This window comes from Chenopodium quinoa, unplaced genomic scaffold (assembly GCF_001683475.1).
Source record: "Chenopodium quinoa cultivar QQ74 unplaced genomic scaffold, ASM168347v1, whole genome shotgun sequence".
In the NCBI taxonomy this organism is placed as follows: Eukaryota; Viridiplantae; Streptophyta; class Magnoliopsida; order Caryophyllales; family Amaranthaceae; genus Chenopodium; species Chenopodium quinoa.
The window spans coordinates 813,004-839,182 of NW_018744394.1; the positions used below are offsets into that span (position 1 = coordinate 813,004).

Sequence of the window (26,179 nt, forward strand, 5' to 3'; positions counted from 1 at the left end):
GCAATACAATATTTTTTCTCTCATGGTTATTTATTGAAAGAATGGAATCGTACCTTGTTACTCTGCTTCCTAAGGTGGATCACCCAGAAAATCCTTCTCAGTTTCGCCCGATTGGTTTGTGCAATGTTATTTATAAATGTATTGCCAAGTGCCTGACGAATCGACTTCGCTGTGTTTTGCCTTCTTTGATCTCAGACACCCAAAATGCTTTTGTTCCTGGTCGCTTGATGGCTGATAATGGTCTACTAGCTCATGAGTTGTTGTCTTATATGTCTTCTTCCTCTTCTAAAGTTTGCTCGGCGGCTTTAAAGCTTGATATGAACAAAGCATATGACAGAGTAAATTGGGATTTTCTATGGGAGGTTCTTCACCAGTTTCGTTTTCCTCCTTATTGGATTCATATTCTTCGTCAATGTGTTACTACAGTTTCCTACCAGATTTTGGTTAATGGTTCCCCGTCTCAGCCCTTTCGTCCTAAATGTGGTCTTCGTCAAGGGGATCCTTTGTCTCCTTACCTTTTTTTGTTATGTATGGAGGTGTTTTCGTTGATGCTGCGGCGGGATAAGCAACAAGGGTTTTTTCAAGGTTTGAAGATTTCTAGGCGGGCTCCTTCTGTTTTGCATCTTTTCTTTGCAGGCGATGCGTTACTTTTCTTTCGAGTTTCCCCGTCTGCTTGTGATCACATTCTAGCTGTTACAAATGAGTTTTGTTCAATCTCGAGCCAGATGATTAATTTGTAGAAATCCTTTGTTTGATTTAGTTCTAATACTCCTGCTGATTATCGGGATTATTTGTCCTCTACTCTTACAATGAAGGAGCGGTCGTCTATAGGTGATTATTTAGGTCTGCCGGTGGATTTAGGTCGCAGCAAATGTAAAGCTTTTCAGTTTATGGTTGATAAAGTGGTTCAACGTCTTTCTTGATTTGCTTCGCTTCACCTTTCTCCTGTGGCTAAGCTTGTGGTTATCAATTCGGTTCTTGTGGCTGCTTTTAACCATATTCTTTTAGTGTTTAAGATTCCAGCCACAATATGTGATCGCCTAGATTCCTTGTTTGCACGGTTTTGGTGGAAATCCGGCAAAGATGAAAAGGGAATGGCTTTAGCTTCTTCTGCAGCTCTTCATATTCCCAAAGGGTTAGGAGGTTTGGGAATTCAGCATTTTCGTACCTTTAATTTGGCTTTACTTGCTAAGCAAACTTGGCGGTTAATGAGACAGCCTCAGCTTTTAGCTTCTCGAGTTCTTAAGGCCAAGTACCCGACTTTATTGTCTTTGAAACCCTCTCTCTTGAGGGGCCGACCTTCGTGGGGAAGTCGGAGTCTTCTGGAGGGTGGTTCAGTTTTGGAAAAGGGGTTGGTCTGGAAGGTTGGTTCAGGGGAGAGTATCAGTATTTTGGGTGATAATTGGATTCCTCAGATTCAAGTAGTTTTTAAGGATCACATTCCATTGGCTAATCATCCTTCGTTGGTTTCTGAGTTATTACTTCCAAATGCTTATGCGTGGAATTCTTCTCTTGTGCTTTCGCTTTTTTCCCCTCATGTAGCTTCTTTCATTCTAGGCCTTGAGCTTCCTAGGCAGAAGATTGATGATTTTGTCTACTGGAAGTATACCAAGGATGGCGCTTTTACTACCAAGTCGGCTTACTCGTGTGTGATTTCTCAGCATTTCAACTTGGATTCCGCCACTAGTTCTACTACTTGGTGGAAACGCCTTTGGGGTTCTCCCATTCTGCCAAAATGGAAAATGTTGGCTTGGAAGATTGTTCATAATGCACTTCCGATGGCTGGTCTTCTGTCTTTTAAGGGTTTTCCTATTGATCCCACTTGTGTCTGCTGTCACCAGGCCCCTGAGTTGACGGCCCATTTGTTCCGGGATTGTCAGTTTTCTAGGAGACTTTGAGAGGTTCTTCCGTTTACCCCTCCTTAGTCGCTTGACCCTTCATCTCCGTGGCCTATTTGGTTTACGGAATTAATCTCTTCTCTTATTGGTTCTGGTAATTGGCACTCTTTGGATCGTGTTTTCGACCTACGTTGGCCTATTTGGTTGACTAGGAATAATGTGCGTTTTCGGTCGGAGTGGTTTCTCCTCATGTTATTCTTGAGCTGGCCTCTTCTTGGTATGATAGAAGTACGGCGACGCGTTTGGTTGACTCTTCTATGGCTAGCATTCTTCCCGGGTTCTCTGGGACTCCTCTGGTTTATGCCCTTTGTGGTAATATTAAGAACGATTGTCATATTTCCTTAATGTTTGACGGTGCTTGGGATCGTGAGAATAATAATGTTGGTGTAGGTTGGTGTTTTTGGAATGCTAATTCCTCTTTGATTCGTGGTGGTAGGGCTCATGCTTTTATGGCTTGTTTTGCCTTTCATGTGGAGTTGTTGGCGTGCTTTTTTGCTCTTAAGCATGCTCGTCGACAGGGGTTTTCTAGTGTTTCCCTTTTCACTGATTGCCAAAATGTTTTGAATTTGTTTTCGGGTTCTGGTCCCAAGGATATTGTTGTGGTTTGGTTTTATAGGATATTGGCACGGTTCTTGATTCCTTTGTTACTTGTCGTATATTTTTTTATTTTTTTTTTTTTTTTATGTTTTTTTAGTTTTTTATGTTTTGTGTGTTCCCTTTGTCAAAAAAAAAAAAAAATTAATAAAAAAAAAAAAAAAGAAAATCAGCATTATTGCAGTACTAGTGACATAACAGGATGAACTCACACATTACAACACTAATCAAAATCAAAGAATTGAAAAACAAATTCAACCACCTGTCGACGGCAAAAAATGCGGCAACGATTCAGGCATCTGATCTTCATTGTGATTTTATCTCTCCTCCCTCTGAGTTACCTTTGCCGGCCTTACGTCCTCGTTCTCACTCAAGATGATCTCAAAGAATCCGTCAACAATCCAACCGAAGAACACCCCAATCTTGACTCAGATCCCGACTCATCCGACTGGGACGAGTTTGGTGGAATTGAACCAAAATCCGAAGACGAGCTCGATTCTGGATCATAGCGATTTATTCTTGAACAAGACGAAGTGGGGAGACATCAAGATGTATCATTGTATTACTCAGGGGTTTCGAAGATGGTGGGTGCTGCAAGTTCGGGTGAATTGAGATTGATGGAGGAAGCTTCATCGGAAATTGAGGCTGCTGCTAAGAGTGGTGATCCTCATGCTAGGTCTGTTCTTGGGTTTTTGTATCATATGGGTATTGGTAGAGAGAGGAATAAAGCTAAGGCGTTTTTGTACCATTATTTTGCTTCTAATGGGGGTAATTTGCAGCCTAAGATGGCTCTTGCTAATTTCTATGCTCGCCAAGATGTAAGGGTTTTTCTTGCTTCTGTGATTTTCGATTTTGCATGTTTTTGACATTGAAGGAATTATTTATTAGTTGCGACAAATGAGTTTTTTATGTCTCACAAATAATATCATTTGTGGCTACTAATAAGAAACGGAGTTATTATATTGTTTTTATGATGATTTTGAAATTTGGTTGCTTATGTTGCAATGCTTTGTTGTTTCTATTACAAAGAAAATGTTCATAGTTCATTGGGGAAACATGGGTTATAGTTTCGTTTAGAGCAACTACATGCACCATTATAGAATGTCGAATTTTGTGTTTAATTTGGGTAATTTTAAAGGTTTATATGGTGGAATCAATTTTCATGTTTCTGATATTATTGTAATATGTGGTGAGTATTTTGTTTGGAGTTGTTTGCTTGTATATGGTTGAATTTGCATGTTTTTCGTGTTGTCTAGTGATGAATTGTAGTCTCGTTGCTGCAGATGTATGACAAAGCAGCTAAACTATATGGTGAATTAGCTGAAGTGGCGGTGAATAGTTTTTTGATATCTAAGGATTCGCCTGTTGTTGAGTCAGTAAGGATTCATGTTGGAGCCGAGGAAAACAAGGAAGCCTTAAGGAAGTCGCGAGGGGAAGATGATGAAGATTTTCAGATATTGGAATACCAGGCACAAAAGGGTAATGCTGCGGCAATGTACAAGATTGGCATATTCTATTATTTTGGACTCAGGGGATTGCGCCGTGATATTCCCAAGGCATTATCCTGGTTCTTGAAGGCAGCCGAGAAAGGAGAACCCAGGTCCATGGAGCTTCTTGGGGAGATATATGTAAGGGGAAGTGGGGTGGACAGGAATTATACAAAAGCTCTGGAATGGCTCACTCTTGCAGCTAAACAACAGCTTTACTCAGCTTATAATGGCATTGGATATTTGTATGTCAAAGGTTATGGGGTGGAGAAGAAGAATTATACGAAGGTAAGATCTTCTTGCCATGAGCTCTGTGTTGTCATGAACCTACTTTTGGTTTTTAACTTTTGCTGCTAACTGGTTTTTTATCCTGAGCTGTCAGTCCATTTAAATTAATTGCATTTAGTGGCTCAATTGCTTTAGATCAGAGTATAGTGTGGTTGGAAAAGTGCGTACAGTGTCTGTTGAGTTGTAAACAACCCAAATTCACTCATATTAGCTTTATTTATTTATTTATTTATATTTATTTTTTAATCTTACTAGCTGAGAGTTATCTGTATGTGTCCATAATTGAAGGTCTCTATATAATCCATAGCAGCATGGTTGAATTTTCTTCCACAGCCCCCCAGTATCTTATTTGGATTACATTGAGTACCTTAAAGTGTAGTTAACAGACGTGAGTGCAAAAGAGATCTGCCACTGGGGCATAACATGCATGTTCATGTGTGCACGATAGCTCTAGCTATATATGCTGTCAAGTAGCTTTTATTTTGTGGTTTTTTCAGCTAGCCGTTGAGCAATTGCATTCCCGCAACTACCGTCCAGTAAAGATGGCAATATAGTATGGAACTCTGGATCTGACCCTTATCCGATCTGTTTAAAGAAAAAAATCCGAGCTGAATCCGAAAAATAATAATCCAAATCCGACTCCGTTTTAAAAAATCTGAATCCGACTCTGTTTTAAAAAATCCGACTCCGACTTTGACTCCGACTCCAACTTATCTGACCCGACTCCGACTTTTATATGTACATGTACTTATATATTTTTGATTATTCTATTGGATTTATAGGTCTTTGGCATTGATTATATATTTTGTTGCTATTGATAATTGGTTCAAAATAAAATTTAAAGTACGGTCGGAGTTGGAGTCGTATATTGGAGTCAGAGGCAGATTAAAAATCTGACAGCTTGTAGGTTCGGATTCGGATTGGATGAAAAATCCGAATCTGACCATTGCCATCCCTACCGTCCAGCAGTGCTTGACTATTAGACATTTCCAGGCCACTATAAGCTGCCATTATGTGCCTAGATTAATTATAGCCTTATAGGTAACCTAAATCTCCAGAGCCTAGACACCTTATGGTCCTTTCAAGGCCTCTACATTTGAAAGTAGAAACCAAAACTGCTCGGTAACTATTTTGTGCGAAAAGTACTCAAGTAACCATATCAAAGCCCAGAATAACACCAAAAAAAAAAAAAAAAAAAAAAAAAAAAGAAGAAGAAAAAGAAGAGAGAGAAAAAAGAAAGATAGAAAGAAAGAAAGGGAGACAGACTGAGAATTCCCATCCTACTTGGGCTGGGTCATGTGAAAGATGTTTCAGCAATTAGTTCTGCATTTGGGATTAGGGATTTAAATTATGAAAACTATATAAATTTGTTGAGCAAGTTTTAATGATCTTAACAATTTATTTTTTTGAAAGTGTAAAAATTTGCCAAGAACCTGCATCTCTTTTCTAATTCTGATGATTTTGCTTAGCGAGTGTTGGTATTTATTTGTTCTGTTTTTATATTAAGAATTTCAGTTGTCTTAGGCAAAGGCTTTCTCTTGACAGGCAAAGGAGTTATTTGAAAAAGCGGCTGATAATGATGACTCTGGTGGCTTCTATAATCTTGGGGTATTGTATCTCAAAGGGATGGGGCTAAAGAAAGATGTGAAGCTGGCTTGCAAATATTTTATAATGGCTTCAAATGCTGGTCAACCAAAGGCTTTTTATCAGTTGGCAAAGATGTTTCATACTGGTGTGGGTCTGAAGAGGAATCTTCAAATGGTAAACTGATTTAGCTTGCTTTCTTAATTGCTGACATGACATGACTTTTTCAGCTATTCTCTTTGTCACTTTCCATCACACTTCGATCTGTGTTTGGTTCTATTTGAGGGGTGGTATGAGTTTTTGTTATCATGCAAAGTGTCATAAAGGGAGATGGAATCCTTGGCTCTAGAACCCTATTTCTAAATTCAAGGGTTTGGCTTCTTAGTCACTTTCATCCAACCCTTCAGTTCTTCCCATATTTCCTTTTTTTTTTTTTTTTAAATAAACCGCCGCCCTATTCTCTCCTCCTCTCCTGCTTCTACTGACACTCTGTTCTCCCCACTCCAACCACTCCTTCCTGCTGTCTCCAACCACATCACTGCTCAACTTTAGTTACCTTGATTCGTTTACTGGTACTTCACCTTTGTTTTTTTCTCTCTCTCTTTCTCTTGCCCTCCCCCTCAGTCTCTTTACTGCAACCACCTGCTGTGGGCTGTGAGGGCCCCTTGTCTTAGTCCAAGCTAAAGGTGCCTCTGCCAATGTTAAGTGAGCTAGTGAGAGTTGTGAGTGTAGGGTTACAGGTAAGTGGATCTTGTAATTGATCTGTCCATCAAAATACTTGATCACCATTAATTCTGTTAGTGTGATTATGATTCATAAGCTCATGATGTAGATGAATTTTCTCATGAGGTGAAGGTGGCAAGATCTGGTTAATATAGTATTAATTTTTATGCAATTGCAATATTAACACATTACTCATGGTATGAATAAATGGGAAAATGTGAAATGGTGCAAAATCGAAAAAACACAACACTCTTTATTATAGTGTTAACATATGTTAAGGGTATAATTCCTAACCACACCCCAAAAATGAAATAATTCACAAATGAGCACAATTTTTTGGGACACCTGAAAAATACGGGCATATCTATATATAAGACATAGGGAGTTTCAAATTTACAGGGGTCCAATTAGTTTCAGTGTCTGTCAGAATTTTGATGAAATTGTACTTCAATTAGTATTATTTCCATATGTATTTCTTAGGATAGTAAAGAATATTGACTTCTATGCCTAATTTTGCCTACTAAAACTGTATTGTGTACATGTTGGTTTCTACGATATTCTTTTCTGCGTAATTTTAGGTGCAGGTTGCACTTAAAATAATTTTAACTTACTTTAATTTTAATGTTGGGTTAATTTGATTTTCAGGCCACTGCATTGTACAAGGTAGTTGCTGAACGGGGACCATGGAATTCCTTATCTAGATGGGCATTAGAAGCATACTTGAAAGGTGATGTAGGTAGAGCATTACTCTTGTACTCCAGGATGGCAGAACTGGGTTATGAGGTAGCTCAAAGTAATGCTGCATGGATTCTTGATAAATTTGGGGAACGTAGCATGTGTATTGGAGCATCTGGGCTATGCATAGATGCTGAAAGGCATCAACGTGCACACTCTTTATGGTGGCAGGCTTCTGAGCAGGGTAATGAACATGCGGCGTTGTTGATAGGAGATGCATACTATTATGATAGGGTATGTATCTCTGAGTAAATCTATTTTTCTGTGCATTGGAAGAGTGAATTTTTAGTTTTAAATTTTGGGAGGTTGTCTATGTTTGAAAATTTTCATTGCTGATCATTGTTATCTTGATTTCTTTTTAGGGTACAGACAGAGATTATGAACGTGCTGCTGAGGCATATATGCATGCAAATTCTCAGTCTAATCCACAGGCAATATTTAATCTTGGGTACATGCATGAGCATGGTCAAGGACTTCCTTATGATCTTCATCTTGCAAAACGCTACTACGATCAAGCTCTGGAGATTGATTCTGCAGCAAAATTACCTGTCACCCTTGCACTTACAAGCCTATGGGTTCGGAAAAATTACGCCAACAGTTTTCTGGTGAGTTTAATCAGTTGCTTGCTTTCACTGAAATTCTATCCACAAGTCATTAATTAAAGGAAAATTTGTAATTATTAAGTCAACCTTTTGGCCGTCCGCTTTTATTACGTCAACCTTTTGATTATTTTTAAACACGTCAACCTTGTACTACTATTAACTTATATTACGTAAAATAGAAAATGACCTGCAAAAACGGGTTAATTGCTTACGTGGAGTATTAGGTGGAGGTAAAAATGCTGATGTAATTTTCCAAAAATGAAAATTATGTGAATAATAAGTCAATCTTTTGATTCTTTGCTTTTATTACGTCATCCTTCTGATTATTTTTTTTAATACGTTAACCTTGTAACATCATTTTTTTTACATCTGTTTTTTTTTTTTTTTTTTTTTTTTTTTTTTTTTTTTTAAAAAAAGACGAATGACGTTTTTTTTTTCTTCTTTATGAACGCATTTGTGTACCTGAACCTAACAAAGAATAATTTTGAGCCTTAATGTGGCACTTATGTGCCTTCTTCAATCCTACCTTGGACCTTTTTTTTTTTCTTTTTTTTCATTCAATCTCTTGCTGAACTTCATTGTATATAATATATTAATAATAATCTAAAACTATGATTTCTCACAAAGCAAGGGTTAGAAGCATACTCTTAAAATACATCTCTTAAGTGTATTACATACTCTAAGTCCATCAAATAACTTAAAATAGTCTAGTACATAGATAAATTCAATAACAGAAGCATCTTGATCAAACTTGACTTGATTGACTAGTCAGAACCCTTCCGGAGCCTCTTCTACCACTTGCCTGCAAATAAAAACCAAAAAAAAGAGAAAAAAAAAAAAAAAACAGATATGTCAAATGTAATTAGAACAAACTAGAGCATAGTGTGAAATTGTGAATATCATTAATGAGAAGAAGCTTACATTGGTCATGGGAGTTCCATCTTCTGTAATAAACACACCAACTCCACTTGGAATGACCTGAAAATGAACAAATTACGTTGTTATTAGATGGTGATCTGAACTATAACAATAACTTACAAATGATGAAGATATCATACTTGTGTGGAGCCTCGACCTCAACCCCTTCCCTTTCCTTTACCCTTTCCTTTGCTTTGAAAAGCTTGAGTCTGACCTTCACCTTGTTTAGTTGTAGTTCTTCCCCTTCCAGTTCCTCTCCCCTTTGATCCTAGGCCACCTAAAATCATTCTCCCACCTCTGAGCGGGGTGTGCGGTAGTGGTGAAGTGCTCTGGAGGAGCCTGAGGTGTACATGTGGATGCAACCTGACTCAAAGATGTTGTAGTGCTCTTCTTAGGCCTTCCCTTAGCTTTTTTAGGTGCTGGTTCTGTCACCTCACTTCCAATTTGACCGCCATTAGGGCATTTTCTTTTGTTATGCCCCTTGACCTTACACAAACTACAAGTCATCTTCATCCCATGTCTTCTCAAAGTCCCAGGTTTCTTTTTATCCTCAAATGGATCTTTTATCCTGTTTTTTCTTGGCCTTCCTGGTCCCACCTTGATTGCAGGGGGGTCTAACCTCATGTTCACGTTTGGCCAATGCCTCTCCCCAGCACAAGGTGGTATGTTTCCTGCATATGATCTCAAATAATCCTCCCTCGTAAACTAGTGGTCAACATAATCCTCAGGTTGTTTGTGTAAGAAGAAAATACATGCGACAACATGACAACAAGGTACTCCTGTCATCTCCCACTTTCTACATGTACAAGTCTTAGCTTCTAAGGCTACATTAAGTTGATCTAAGTTATGCCTAACATTGAACAGAGTATTTGTGGAAGGTATAAGCTGCCTTGGTCTTTTCTTTCTCTAATATAGCTTGAATTCTAGGGCAAAGGGTTGAGGTTTGCTTTTCCATATACTTTCTTTTAGAAACTAATCTTTCCATTAATGCTACCCTTATATCCTCTAACATATAAACCAAATGCTTAGTTCTAGCATTAATTATATATCCATTAAAAGTCTGCCATATTATTGGTAATAGCATCAGACCTCATGGTAGTGGATAAGAAAGCTCTACAAAATAACTCTGGTTTGTATGTAGTAAAGGCCTTAGCAGCTTCTTCGTTTGCATCACTCAATTCTTTTAGTGCATCATTATAATCAGCTTCATTGTAGGATTTAGCAACCTTCCAAAATAACAATTTCATCTCATCCCCTTTATATGCTTTGTGCCAATGTGCAAAAATGTGTCTTGCACAATGCCTATGTTCAGCCTTAGGCAATACAGTGCTAACAACATTCAATATGGCCTTCACATAGAAAATCACAAAATGTAAGTTAAGTAGTGAAACATAGGCATGCTTAAACATGAAATAAATTAAACTAGAGAAAAAAAAAAAATTACTTACAATGTTGGAGGCAAGCTTTAAGATGGTTGATAAACCATTCCCATGAAAGATTGTTTTCTCCTTCAACTGCGGCTCAAGCTATGGGAAACATTTGCTCATTTCCTTCCCTACCAACTGCACTTATTATTTGACCACCAAGAAAAGTCTTTAAGAAGGCAACATCCACACAAATGATAGGCCTACACCCATCCTTCCACCCTTTCTTAAGACCCTCGAAACATGTGAAAAATCTCTGGAACACAGGGGATCAGTTTGTTTATTTCCACCACACACAATCTCTAACACAGATCCAGGACTAGCCAACTGCAATGCCTCTCTATACCTCCCAATCTTACTATAATGATCTCTCATGGATCCATGCAACAACTTGTGAGCTGCATATTTAACCTTGTATGCAAAATCTCTAGTCACCAACGCTGCATAAGCTCTCTTTATAATCTCCACTATCTCCTTTGCAGGCCAATGTGGCCTAGCTAAACACCTCTAACAATTGCTTGGCCACCCATGTAGACTTAAGTTGTCTATTCTTTTTCATATCTCTGTTACAGGTATGTTTATCCCTCACAACCCTCACTATGAAACTAGCTTTATGAGAATGCCAAGAACCATAAAGATAAAATGGACAGTTAGGCACACACTTATAACCTAATTCTTGTCTCCTTTTCGTAGAGCTGATCCTTATAAATAAATTCCTACCATTCACTATAGCAAACTTAGCCACAACCTCTTTTAATGCTTCCCTATTAGAAAACCTTAACCCCACCTTCCACTTAAACCCCTTGAAGTCAGTTTCGGAATTCACTAACATCCCCCTTCTTGATCTTCTTTCAGATCTGTCCTCGTTATCACTCTCTGGTGGAGTATGTATGTCATCCTCACTATCAAAGTACTCGGAGTCATTACCTTCACCATCAACTTCACTTGCAACCTCATTCCCTTGATCTTCTTGTTCATTATTTTGTGAACTAAGCTTACATTTAGCTGCCTCCTTCTGGAGTTGCAAAGCAACATCAACTAGTTTAGAGTTCACCACCTTCACTTTATTTACAACATCCCTGTACTCATCATCACTATTATCACTCTCATTATCATGTATGCCATCAACAAACTGCTCTTCTACTTCCTCTAAACCCCCATAAATCCCTTCATTCTCTTCATCTACATCATAATCATAGAAAACCTCTTCATCACTTCCAACAAAATCTCCATCAGGTTCATAAGGCACATCTGAGTTAGTGCTCTCACTTATATCACTAACCAGAGCATCCCAACCTAATGATTTGGAAAAATTTGAATATGTAGGATTTTGAGCTTCTGATGTGAGACTAGGTTTAGTAGAAGTAGATAAGGGTGGATGTTGTATTTTTTGAGAGCATGTGGAGGGTTGCTTTTGGCATTTATCGACAGATGTTTCCACACTATTTTTTTGTTGGTCTGGAATCTTTTTTGGGGGGAGGTCCTCTTTACAGCATCAAGTGGGCCCCTTTTTGGTGTTAATTTTTTTAAAGTTGAGGTAGAAGAAGATGCTTTAGATGGTTGTGTTTTGGGGGGACCGTTTTCTGTATGATTGGAGGCCATATTCAAGTCCACAAATAAATGCACAACATACACATTTACAACCTTGAATTTCACAGCTAACTTTGCCATTTCCACAACTTCGGTATCACTATAAATTTTCCTTAACCCATCTTCCAATTTCAACCCAGGCATTAAGTATAAAATTTCATCAACATTGTTGTAACCACCACACTTCTTAGCCAAGTCAACCACATCAAAATAACTCATCTCATCAGGATCAAGGTCAAATGTTTTACTATCTCCTCCAAAATACACCAACTGCCCATTATCTATCACTTCTATCACTTTAAATTGACCACCATGCCAAAATCTTAATGTCACAGTATCAAAAAATTGGTCCACCATTTTCACCTAAATTGATTTTTATATGATTCAATATTAGATTGATTAAATAAAAATTAACACACAATTAAAATTACTTAGTTGAATTCCCTTTAATTTCACATCACTAATTACAATCACATAGTCATAATCCCTAATTCCCAATTTTCCCCCAATTTTAAAAATCCCTAGATAATTCCCAATTTTTGCAATTTAATTAATCACCATAAATTCCATCAACTACACCAATTACACATTAAACACACAAATTAGGAGATTTAATTTCGCAAACTAACCTTAAATTTTGCCAATTATGCTCGAAATGTCTTCTACGGCATGCACCACCTGGAATATGGAGTGTGTTTTAATGGAGTTTAAAGATAAAAGATGAATATAAGGTGATTAAAGGAATGAAGGAAAATTAAAGGAAGAATTGAATAGTATTGTGTTTAATGGAGAGTAGTAATATGATGATGAAAGGAACATGGTGAAAAGGAGGATCGTGAATTTGGAAATTTGGAGTATAATAGTACTAGGTCTTTTTTTTCATTAAAATTGGAGTATAGTCTTGATGAGTTGGCATTATTAAGTGATAATTTTTAATTTTTTTAGGGGTTAAAATGCCAAGTCAGATTTTCTATCTCATAAGTTCAAAAAATGTGAAGGGTTTAACAGGTAATCAGTAAATAAACGTAATATAAGTTAATAGTAGTACAAGGTTGACGTGTTTAAAAATAATCAAAAGGTTGACGTAATAAAAGCGGATGGCCAAAAGGTTGACTTAATAATTACAAATTTTCCTTAATTAAATGATACATTTAAATTTAATTTTTCAAGATGCAAATGATACATTTGAATTAAATCTGCATATGTGATAAATGTCAAGCTGGTAATGTTCTCCCATCAAAGTTCCTTCAAAATTTTGTAACAGATTTAATAACCGGTGTATTATTATTTATTACAACCTCATAAAATAAACAATGGCCATAAACAATTGTTCCCCTAATTTAGCTCCCTGGTATTGTTCTCCCATTTAAATCTAATCCTTGATTACTTAATCATACCATGTAAGCCCTTGTTATTATAATAGTTGTCAGCAACGCTAATGTAGTAGTTTATTACAGGTGCACACAATTGATTCTCTGCCAGAAGTCTATCCAAAACTTGAAGCATGGGTTGAAAACATCATCATGGAGGAAGGAAATGCAACAATACTTACTCTTTTTGCTTGCCTGCTGGCGGTTCTTTACCTTCGCGAGTGGCAACGGAGACATGCTGTTGTTCCACAGGCTGATGATGCTGCACAGCAGCTAAACGATCAGATCATCCAACCACATTGACCTGCCATGTATGTGTAATTTAGGGCCCAAAGGATTGTATGTCTTAAATGATTCCTTTACCTTTTTTGGGGCACATCCAACTGTTGAAAGTAGCTCTTCTTCTTATTATGTGAAAGGCAAGTCTACTATTGAAGCTATTGTACATCTGAAACTCTACAGCAGCCTTGTTTTTTGAAGAGCAATTGTTAGCCTCTTATGTTAGCTGAATTGAACTTTGGTATTTTTCTGCTCTTAATTGGTAAAGTGAATCTAATTTTATTAACCAAAAAAGACACTATTCTCTCATTACATGTGATAGCGAAAAACTATTGAATCAGTTAGTTAATCCAAATGCAAAACTGAACTTCTTTTTCCAGTGCGTAATATCTGTGGTTCCTCAGTAGGATCTAAACCATTATAATATCTCCATTTCTTCATTACATGCTTATTTGGATTAGAATTAGAAGACTTCATTCTAGACAGCTCAAATGATAGGAGTTGAAGTGTGAGAAATAATCTCAACCACATTATGCAGATTAATACTATTGAATGAGATCTTATAGATCTCCAACTACGGAAATCAGTGCAGTAGGATGGTAATTGAGAGCAAGGTACACGATCTATTTAGATCTTTAGACAGATACATCTTCAATACTCCACCAAATTAAGTCCCATTTCTTGAACATCAGACATGTTTTTCTGTTAAAAGATTGACAAAATAGGTCATTGAAGGAGCACTTGACTGACTAGCAATTACAACACCTGGCATATCATCTGAGGTAATCTTACTGCAAATAAATATTAAAACGGAAATAATAGTATATCACTAATCTCTACTCACTAGCTAATAAAAAAATACGCAAAATTAAAATCTAATACTTCAAATCAAAACGTTCTTTCTACAATTTTTTTCCCAATCTTGGGAACATTACTACTTACTAGTAGTTTTCATACTAGGAGAATTCTTAGCAGATTTACTGAAATAGTAGGAAAAAATATGAGGAAAAAAAAACAATATCAGTCAACAGATGACTGATATCATCCAACACCTGAATAATAACAGCTTGATTTCCTCTACCAACATGATAATATAATTCATAAAAGGATTATATCAGCCTACAGCAGGATGATATACATCATGATATACGAAGTATATCATCTATTGAATAAAAGATGTCATTTATTTATTTTTGAATAAAGGAATAGAAGACATCATTGAAAAATAGTAAGTTTCATTGAAAGTTCAAAACATGCCAAGATTTTGAATTTGATTTTCGTTTTGTAGTAACATTTCTGGCTTCAGAAAGTGCAGATGGTTGAGAAATTAAAAATATATCCTCTATTATAGGGAATATCAAGTCATCCAAACGCTAAAGTATAACCTCTATTACAGGGAACATATATTCACAAAGAATTCAAAAATCCATAAGTGGACAAATGATTTCAGCAAACTCCTAAAACATATCCTCTGTTATAGTGACGATATCTTCAAACCTTAAGTAAGAAAAATGAAAATTTTAAAATAAACTAATCAACAATCAAATTTCAAGTCCAAAAATCGATAAATTATTTCATCAAACACATAAAACATATGATCTATTACAGTAAATATATCTTTACAACCCAAAATAAATGAAATGTCAAAAATATAAAAAATCAACAATCAAATAAAAAAACTCCATCAAACACATAAAACATATTCCCTCAAAAAAGAAAAAAAAAAAAAACACATAAAACATACTCCGTATTATCTATTACGATAACGATTGTTACATCAAAAAATCAAATTTTTGACTTTTATTAACCTTTTTCTTGATTTGACCTAATTGCCCAAGTAAATTGGACCTTAGAGTCAGTTATTGGTTTCAAGCTCAACAAACAAGGGTGAATGAAACTAGGCTAATATTATCCAAAAGCCCAAGCGTAGTTTTTCTTAAGGAAAAATACAGTTTAATTATCCCAACTATTGGTGATTTACCTACAATAGTCCCAACTAACATTTATTCTACAATAATCCTAACTATTGACCAATTTTTCCTCTAGCAGTCCCAGCAGGTGACTTACCTACTAATGCAGGTTAAAAGCCTACGTGGCATTTCTTTTCTCTTTTTTTTTTTTAAATTTGTAATTTTGAATTCCTTGTTTTTAGGTTGTTAGTAAGTTGAGTCAGCATTCCTCAAAAAAATTTTTGCCCGTTATTTCTTCTTCTCTCTTCTCTCTCCTCTCTTATGTCTTCTCTCATCTCCCCTATTTGAGTCCTTAGTTAATTTTGAAATTTTTTTTCTTTTTCTTTTGAATTATCAATGGCTACTAGAAGGAATCAGTTTAATGGATCCCCAGCATCATCATCAAGCTCTAGGGGAGGATTTTATGCTACCACGAGATGCAATTGTGGGCTAGATGCGGTTGTACGTACGGTGAAGAAGGGTCCTAATATTGGTTATCCTAAATGACCTGTAAGTTAATTGAGTGTTTATTGATTGAATTGTAATTGTTGTTGCCTGTAACTTAATTGTTGTTATGTTGTAGTTGAAATTTGATTGAAATTAGGGTATTTGTGAATTTGTACAGGATACAGAGTGTAATTTCATGAAGTGGGTTGATTGTACCAATGGGGATGACTTGCGATTTGAGATCTTTGAAAGGGAAACAACTATAGCTGAATTGGAGATGCAAAAGAGTATGTTAGAAGACAAAGTGAAGAGGTTGCAAGGAAAGAAGGGAAATTTTGAGGAAGAAGAACAAGAAATGAAAGCTGAAGTTAGCCAATTAAGGATTGAGCTGATGAGGTCTTCAAGGAATGAATACAATTTGACAATGGCTTTGTTTTGTTCATGGTTGTTCTTTGGCATTGTGGTGTTGATGTTCAAATAGTGGTGTTTAGTGGGTGTTATTGTTTAGTGGCTGTAGGGAATATTTCAAGCATTACCCCTAGCTTGAACCCCACTGTGATCATACACTTAAGTACGGTGGCGTCCAAAGGGAAAGAAGATAGAGCAAAAGAGTCGCCAACAAGTTTAGAAGCATTACCCCTAGCTTGAACCCCACTGTGATCATACACTTAAGTACGGTGGCGTCCAAAGGGAAAGAAGATAGAGCAAAAGAGTCGCCAACAAGTTTAGGAACTTGTAAACCGTTCGCGAGGTGAAGATTACACCCCTTAACGATCTAGGAGATCGTCAACTCCAATAGGTCTGGAACCATGACTGGTAGTTCGGGGATGAAGGTTCAAATCCAACCTAAAAGAAATTGAACCTGCCCTAATAATAGGTCTCTAATTTATTCTGATCGTAATCATGTGCGCTTTCTAACTAACATGAAATCAATAGGATTAACTCTAAACCTGTTTATCTATGTTGGTTGAATATTAATGCACAAATAAAACTATTATTGACGATCACTTGAATTATAATCATATTAACCCTAAACAAGATTATTAATTATCTTATTAAGCATGATTACGAGTACAAATTCCCTTTAAACATGCATAAAAGGTGTGATCAAGCAATAACAAATAAATATCAAGCAACATAATAATAATCATAAATAATAATTATAAAAACAAACTATAATTAAAATAATCATAATCATGTTCAAGCATAATATTAATAGCAAGATCCTAGGCATGATACTAACAAGATTAATAACAAACCCTAGCATGTCACTAAGCAATAAAAATCAAATATATAGCCCTAACATGATACTAACATGAATATTAGGAAAGAAAGTAGGAAGCATCGTATGAATCATAATAAGCATATTTGATATTATAACTTTTTCCCTAAACATGATACTAGGAAGATCAAAACACCCTAACATGACATTAGGAATTATAATAACAACCTAGACATGTTTTCTATTTCATAATAACAATGCAAACAATTAAAGAACTTACTTGGATGCCTCGTATCTATTTCTAATAACAATATACACACGTTATTACTTCAAGGAAAATATAAAATAAACAATTAAATAAAATAATTGAAATAAAGAATTGAGACCAAATTCTCAAAAATTAAAACCTTTCACGTCTAGGGAGAAGGCAACTTCGAACTTGGCTAGGTGTGTCTAGTGCTAATGTATGAGGAATTGTGTTTGTAAAAGGGTTGGTTTAGAAAGAGAGAGAGAATCAAGAATTTCTTGATGAGAATTGGTGAGAGAGAATTGATGATGATTGATGAAAATTGATGATTGAAAACAGAGGTTTTAGGAGGCTATTTATAGAGAAAATCAGTCGGATGGATAAAAAAAAAGAATTAGAGTTTCAACGAGAATAAAACACAATTAGCCTAGACGCTGGTCATTAGCGCTAGGCGCTGAAGGTTAGCGCTAGGCGCTAATGCTTGTCATCAGGCGCTAATAATCAGTTTCACGTGTTTTTTGTTTTTATCATATCTTTTGATCTGGAAGTCAAATAAAGAATATAATATGTCGTTGGAAAACTCTTGAAGTCTACTTTCCAACCCAATTGAAATCAGATTAAAATCGTTTGTATATAAAAAGATATGTCCGAAATAGTGGGACGGTGTCAGTTTTGGATAGAGTTTCATATTCCATTCATATCTTTTTCGTTATAGCTCAGATTTAATATTATAATATATCATTGGAAAGATAATTTCAAGATCTATCGAACCATATAAGATTTGGATAAAGATTATGAGGCACGAAAATAAAATCTGAATATATTCCACTTCGTACAAAACAAGGATTCTAAAAAGGAGTAGTTTTATTCAATTTCAAACTCTTTGAAACTTAATTATCAATCCTAACTCCATTAGGATTTAAAAGAACCTTCTAGAGTATTCTAGAAGACTATAATCAATCCTAATATCTTTAGGAATGATAATTAATAATAGGCCCTCCTCTAGATCATTGGGCCGCATATAAAAACCAAATCGGGCCCAGTTTAGTATTTTAACCATAACTTCCTCATCATTCATCGGAATTGGGCTTATAATATATCGTTGGAAAGGTCTTTTCAAGTCCCATCCAAATACACTATTATTGGACCCTTATCATGGACAAAAATAAACTGGAATGCACGTTTTTCATAAATAAGGTAAGAAAAAGAAATATTTTAAAAAACAGAAAGAAGAGATATTTTAATAAAAGCATCCTCATCACTAGACTTTTCACACTTTCGCTTTGTTCGATAATCAAATGACATGAAAGGTATTCATCACTGGGTTTGGTTTTGGGGAGACACATTTGGGTGTCTACAGTGGCAATAATCTAAGTAGCTTAGTCTTTGGACTTTGAATTAAGGAAGTTAGTGATGTTGTAGGCAGTGAACTTTGTTGTTTGTAATCTGTGCCTTTTTATGAAATGAAATAAAGTTAATTTTGGATTGAAAACATGAGTCATGTAGTACTTCATGAATTACTAAATTATAATGTGTCACAAAAGTACTTAGAATCCAAAATAAGTAGCCAAATGTACAGGCTACACCTACTAACCCAATATAATACTAGCACAAAATATGTTGGGGTTAATTGTTTCATACACAAAAAACCTAAGACTATTGAGTTTGATGATGCTGGTTTGATTGTTGACTTGAGCTCAATCCACCAATGTAATTTCTTTGTTGCTGACTCATATCTTGTCTGCTCTTCATAGTTGTTGTTGTTCCTGACAGCTTTCTAGTAGACTTTCCTCGAACCTGAAACAAGTGTGCAAGAGTGATTAGTTACAGCTGCCACTATCATAAAACCATGATATAATGACTATTTAGTTCACTTACATTAGTAAGGACAAATCCATCATCACCAAAAAGAACTCCTACACCCCTAGGAGCTCCTCTTCCTCTACTGGTTTGGCCTCTTCCTGCACCCCTTGTACCTCTTCCTGCACCCCTCCCTTAACCCCTTCCTTGACCTCTGCCAGTTTCAGATGCCTGAGTCCCGACTAGTGGTATAACTGATGCCCCTGTAGAGTGTAAAATCCCTACACCTGAAGTAGGTTGTTGGGCTCTCCCTGCCTGAGATTGTTGCCCACCTCTTGCTCCTCTTCCTCCCAATATTGTCCTCCCACCTCTCCCAAGCTGTGTGGGTTGGGCACTAATGTCATGGTATGGTGCATCTACTGCAGCAGGGACTTGGATTTGTGGAGCTTGTCCCTCCATTCTAGGTCTACCCTTAGGCTTCTTTGTGGGTGGCTCACTGGTTTCCTCAGTAGTTGGCTTATAAGGGCATTTCCTTTTGTTGTGTGTACACACAGAACAGGACATTTGAATACCAATTTTTGATAAAGAACCTGGTTTTTTGGGGTTCTCGAATGGGTCTTTAACTCTGTTTTTTCTAGGCCTCCCTGGTCCTATCTTAATGGGAGGTGGGGCTAGGGGCAAGAGACTCTAGGCCAATACCTTTCACCTTCTATATGAGGAATAGTTCTTAACACAAAGAAGTGACACAAGCTACACTAATTAAACATAACAGGTGGCATGTGTATTTAAATTTGAAGACTGAAAGTAATTAAATGTACCTGCATATGCCTTCAAATAGTTCTCCCTTGTGTAGCATTGATCCACAAAGTCTTCTTCTTCTTGATTTAGAAAAAAGATGCAGGCACAAGCATGACAGCAGGGAATGCCAAGCATATCCCATTTGCTGCAGCTACATCTCCTCTCCTCCAAATTAACCACAAGCTGATCCATGTTGTGAGAGACATTGAACAAAGTCTCTGAAGATGGATACACATTACAATAAGCAGCCTTGTTTTTTTCCTTATTCAACTTACTCTGAATTCTTCGGCATAGGGCAGTTATGCACTTAGTCATCTCTTGTCTTTTCTTCACTAGCCTTTGCATTAGCCTAGTTCTAATTTCTTCAAGCATATACAAAAGATGCTTTGTTCTTGCTTGTATTATATAACCATTAAAGGTTTCTGCTAAGTTGCTGGTTATGCCATCTGTCTTCATTGAGGTCTTCAGGAAAGCTTTGCAGAAAAAAGGAGGGTTATATTTCTTGAATGCCTCAGCTGCATCATTGTTTATTTTAGCAAGTTCATTCAATCCTTCTTCATAATCTGCCATGCTGTATGATTTTGTTATTTTCCAGAATTGCTGCTTAAGTTCATCTCCTATGTAAGTCTTATGCCAGTGAGCATAGATGTGTCTGGCACAGTGTCTATGCTTAGCTGTGGGCAAGACAGTTGACACAACATTGAGTATTGCCTGAAAAACACAAAAAAAAAAAGTTTAATAGCAAGAGTGGATATGATTTGTAAAAATAACATCACTAATAAGATAAGACACTTATTTTGTGTTCATCTGAGATGATAGCAACTTCATCTCCTTCACCCAAGTCAAGACATTTCTGAATATGTGTAAAAAACCACTACCAACTTAAATTGTTTTCTCCTTCTGTAACAGCGCATGTTACTGGGTACATTTGGTCATTTGCATCCCTGTCTACACCATAGAGGAGCTGACCACATAGAAAGGTCTTCAAAAAGCAAGCATCTACTGCTAGGACTTTCCTACACCCTTCTTTCCACCCTATTGCAAGACCCTCAAAACACATAAAGAGTCTTTGGAAGACTGGTGTAGGCACCTTTGTCTGAACTGTCACTAATTGAATGTGGCTGCCAGGGCTGCTCTTCTGCACAGCAGCTAAGTACCCCCCCACCTTTTTGTAATGCTCATGCATAGATCCATGTAAAAGCTTGTGTGCTGCATACTTGACTTTGTATGCAAACACCCTGTTCACTATCATCTCGTATGCCCTCTTTATACATTCAACTATTTCCTTGGCTGGCCAGTGAGGTATTGTTTTAAACACATCTAGAAACTGTTGTGCAACCCATTTAGCCTTTAACTGTCTATTTTTCTTCATGTTTCTCTGGCAGGTATGCTTATTGCACACTCTCTTTATCAAAATGGTTGCCTTTCCAGTATGCCAGGAACCATATACTCTAAAGGGACAACCCTTGATGCACCTTGCCTTAACCCTTTGACCTCTGTTCTTGTTGTTATTAGTGATTACTAGGTTTTTCCCTTAGAACACAGCATACTTAGAAATTGCCTCCTTAAAGTCATCTCTTTTTGCAAACCTCAAACCAACTCTCCAAGTGAACTGTGAAAAGTCAGTGTCTGGGCTAACTAGCAAAGCAATTCTCCTTCTCCTGGAACCATCATTTCCTTCATCATCAGTTGGTTCTGGGGAGTTCTCTTCCTCCTCACTATCAGCATACTCACTTTCATGCTCAGACTCTTGTTCTTGCTCTTCCTCAACCACAATGGCCTTTCCCTCAATTGCCTCCTTAGCTAATTGAGCTTCAGTTTGTACTAATTGTGTGGTGCAACTCGTCACTATCTCTCTTGCTTGGTTTTATTCTTCATCACTAACATCAGAATAAAAAAACTCCCCTTCATCCAAAATGGCCTCATTATTCTCATTCTCTAATTCTGCATCTAATCCATCCAAACCAGTAAGGACCTCTGTATCTTCCAAGTCCAGATCATCTCCATCATCTTCCTCATCTTCAGTGCATACTCCTTAAAAAAAAGGACCTTCACCCCCCTTCCCCTTCTCACTACCCTCTACTAAAACACCTTTACCTTTATCTGTTAGAGGATTATATGATGAGTTTGCATCATCACTTCCAGTACTGTAGTAACCTTCACACAACTGATCTAGCCTAAGTGGATCTGGCCCATTATCAAGCCAATCATATTCAGCATCAGCAACAGGTTTAAAGGTTTTTTCTGGTGTGGTATTTTTTGTTGATGTTGTTTTGTGAGAGGTAGTGTGTTTCACAAGACCAAGATCTGAAGTATTAAAGCAGTATGGGTAAGGTAGGGGGAAGTTGGGTGTAGACATCTAATTTTGGCCTCCTGTCCCGATAGGAACTACAATGACGATAAATAAAGCCATCTTCGTGTTGGATCAAAGTGAAGAATACTTATGGATAACTGGTTAAGCCACAAAACACAAAAGACCAGCCCGAATAAAAGAACAAGGCCAATACAAGGTCCAATTAACTAAACTTGATCATAATTAGGCTTAAGCCCGTGCTTAAAACCCAATAATGGCGGATTTAGGAGCGTTTAGGTCAAATTTAAGCAACCGCGGAAAATGTCGCGCACATCTCACAAAGTCGCGCTCAGCTGTCGCGCGCAACTTATTTAGTTGCGCGCAGCACTCCGCGCAACTTCTGCAGATGCGCCCGCTAAAGATTCAGAATATCAAAATATTGGAAAATCGAATCTTACCATAGAGCTGCGCGCAAGACAAATAACTACACGCATCATCCGCGCGCGACTTATTCACTTGCGCGTGACTACCGCGCGCAACTTATCCAGTTGCGCGCGACACCTGCTGCGGCAGAATGCTCTTAACCCTAAACCTAATCATTCCCTATAAATAAGACCCTAATCCGAGGCTTAAACACACAGAAAATAACCTAAAACGCTGGCTGAGTACTTGTGACCTTGTGCTTCCTAACCCTCTTGTCCTAAACACTCACCCCTTTGATACTTTGTTACTACGGTGGAGGTTCCCCAACAAGAAGGAATCCATCAGTGTTCTAAACGGAGATCTAGCAAAGAGAAGTGGTAAATTCCCGACCATTTATTAAATCACGTTTATTTTCTTGTTTAAAAGATCCTTAATTAATTAATTAGTGTTGTTTGATCACATTTAAAATAATTAATTAATCAATTCCATATAACATCTTTCGTTAAATAAATATTAGAATTGAATAAAATAATTGTTGGTTGATCACTTAAGCCAAGGCGAATATTGTTTATTTTCTTGTTCTTTTCACGAATTTAATTAAATAAGAATAACGACCTTACGATGTAATTCCTACGTGAATTGATGTGTGTAAATAAAATCAATTAACATAGTTTTAGGTATCACGTTGCATATATTGTTTGGTGATAAAATTGTGCAAAAGGAAGAGCTAGTAGAGCCGCACTAGGGCTAGGATCGTGATTCCCCTCTAAAGGGAACATTATCTTAGTACCCTCGCTCCCGAACTCATTTCTTGTTTATGTAGACCAATTTGGGCATGGGTAAACTTATGATTCATACTAAATATCCCTTGAACTCTACTTGGGATAAAGGTATGAACGAGGTTTATGGGTTTATCTAAAACTCATTGGCGACTCCTACTTGTTCCTTACAAGAAAGTGTGTATGATAGAATCATTTCTAATTTAAGGTCCCCCAAACAGTCAGGAATTCAAATCCTAATACACCCTAACAAGTGTAAAGTCCTAGGCCTTTAAAGGGCCATGGGCATTTAAGGAAAGTACCCCTTACGATGGGATCACCCTCCTTACAGTGGCGACTCCACTGGGGACTTAGAGGTTACATGATTAGTTCGTAGTTATGGTCCAAGGTTTTCAACACCAGGTTGCCTATTGGTTGTAACGAGAACTAAATTGGATAATCTCTAGTTAGAGAGCGAGACTTGAACGCATAATATCTTCCTTTTGCACAAAAGTAAAAACCAAACAAGGAACATTGCATCATGCATAAGTATAGCACACTTAAACATTGGGGATTGGCTCATTGACTAGGGGTTGCCAACACTAGGCTTCTATCCCAAAATCAATAACAATCATCCCACCCATATCGCCAACAAAATGTTGGGAGGACAATGTCATAGGTCAACTCGTTGAGTAATTGATTTGTGCGTTGTTTCTTAAGATATGGTACCTTGGACAAACAAACCTTTTTCGACCTTAGAATGGCAATACGTGAATCTTGACTTGTGGCATGCTTATGTGATTATGTGACTATATGCAACGTGTTAGGATATTCTTCCTTTTTTTTTCCTTTTAGTTTGGTCTAGGTTCCCAATCACGAAGTCGTCTCTTCGTGATTTAGAGTCATATTCGAAGGGTAACATAAAATAAAAAGAACAATGCAAAAAAAAAGGGAAAACAAAAAAAAAGCGCTTGAATTAAAAAAAATCATACGAGCAGGTGGCGCGCGCAGCTCATTGAGTTGCGCGACCCCTCCTAGCGCAAGTAATTTCGTTGCGCGCGACATCCGCCCGCAACTGAATCACTCGCGCGCGCCCACTGTACGAATCAATTTTGATTTTTCAAAAAACAAATTGACTCGTAAAAACGATATCTTTATTCAAGAATTGTTAAGGGCGATGTTATCCGTTCGAATATATCTTGCGTTATTTGCTTTTTCTTTCTTCCCCTTCTAAACAAGCATATCAGTTTACTTATTATTTCGTACTTCTTTTAGGGCCGGTTTCCAATCTTGGGAAAGAAGACTCTCGGGCACTCGCATTCTACGTTTACCATACAAAGATCAATCACTTTCAAACCATTTTTCTTCGGAAACTAGTCCTAGTCCAACAACAATGTCAACCATTGAAGAACTTCAAGAGGAGATTCTTCGTTTAAGAGAGGAAAAGGCTCAAGAAGCCAATGAGAAAAGAATTAAGAAAATTGAAAAGGCTAATAAGAAAAATGCTGAAGCTAGTTCATCAAAGAAAAGTTGTTGGAGAAGCTAGTTCTTTGTTCTACAATGGGAACAAGTACTTCGACGCAGAAAAGTTTGCTCCTCCCGCAGGACTTGCTTTACCAGGAAAGTTCGTAGCTACGGACTTGCCAATATTTAAGGTGACCAATAATCCAAAAAATCATTTAATGTGTTTTACTGGCACCATGGCATTAAAGGGAGTTGATCCTAAGCTTTATGCTTTGACCCAACCACAAGAGAGTGGTACTATGGGCTAGATTCAAAATTCAAGGCAAAATGGGAAGATGTAGTTTCGGCTTTCATTACTCAATATAAGAGTAACGTAGTGTTCAAATCCACTCTATGTGAACTCGAAATGCTAAAGCAAGGCGACGATGAAGGTTTCCTTGCTTTCTATGGTAGATGGCGAGAAAAGGCGGCCCACCTTGCCCAAAGGCCACCCGAACTCAAATTAGTACAAAAATTCATTGACAACTGTCATGAAAAGTGTTTTGGGTGTTTTTGTCCCTCGGGAGTAGGGATGACAATGGATCTGGACCCGACCCGAATCCGTGGATCCAGATCCGTTTTTCACGGATCTGGGTCTTCAAATTTTGGACCCGACGGATCCGGGTCGGATCTGGGTCCTGCTGACAAAAACGGATCTGGATCTGGGTCTGGGCCCTAGAACCAGATCTAGATCCGTGGACCCGTTTTTTTATTTTTCCTATTAAAAAAACTAAAATTGTTTGTTTTTTATTAAAAATGTTGATAATGTTAGTAATGATAAAGATTAACCCTTTCAAGAGATGAATTTTGGATTCTCATATTATATACATCATCGTTGTTTTTTCACTTCACTAGATCATATGTAACATCGTATCTTTTTTGTTGTTTTTAATTTTAATTCAAAATATGATTGTATAAGTTGGTTAATTTGGGGTTGAACTTAATAACCAACAACGTAAGTTTGAAATAAATTTTTTGACCCGAAAATTACATTTTTTGCAAAAAACTTAGGCAAAATATATTGGACCTATTTTGGACCCGGATCCGGACCCGGATCCGTTGGACCCGACGGATCCGGATCCGGGTCTTCATTTTCTAGACCCGACGAATTCGGGTCGGATCTGTATCCTACATACAAAAACGGATCTGGATCCGGGTCCATCCGGACCCGGTCCAGATCCGACCCGTTGCCATCCCTACTCGAGAGAGTTACCACACGAAGTCTGATCCGGCGTGAGCTGTACCTG

At 37.2% G+C, this 26,179-nt stretch overlaps 1 protein-coding gene and 1 long non-coding RNA gene across 2 annotated transcripts; one reads left to right on the forward strand and one right to left on the reverse strand.

Annotated features, from left to right (window-relative positions):
• The first annotated feature begins 1,621 nt into the window (after positions 1–1,621).
• Positions 1,622–13,871, forward strand: LOC110696874 (ERAD-associated E3 ubiquitin-protein ligase component HRD3A-like). Its single transcript, XM_021874214.1, has 6 exons — positions 1,622–3,310; positions 3,776–4,267; positions 5,813–6,028; positions 7,220–7,543; positions 7,672–7,914; positions 13,301–13,871. The coding sequence occupies exons 1-6, from the start codon at positions 3,074–3,076 to the stop codon at positions 13,514–13,516; spliced, it is 1,728 nt and encodes a 575-aa protein (XP_021729906.1). The 5' UTR covers positions 1,622–3,073; the 3' UTR covers positions 13,517–13,871.
• Positions 7,938–13,234, reverse strand: LOC110696875. The gene is made up of 4 exons (XR_002506406.1): positions 10,278–13,234; positions 8,970–10,178; positions 8,833–8,889; positions 7,938–8,713 (listed from the first exon to the last, which is right to left on the reverse strand). It is a non-coding gene; the product is annotated as an uncharacterized LOC110696875 (long non-coding RNA).
• Positions 13,872–26,179: the final 12,308 nt, after the last annotated feature.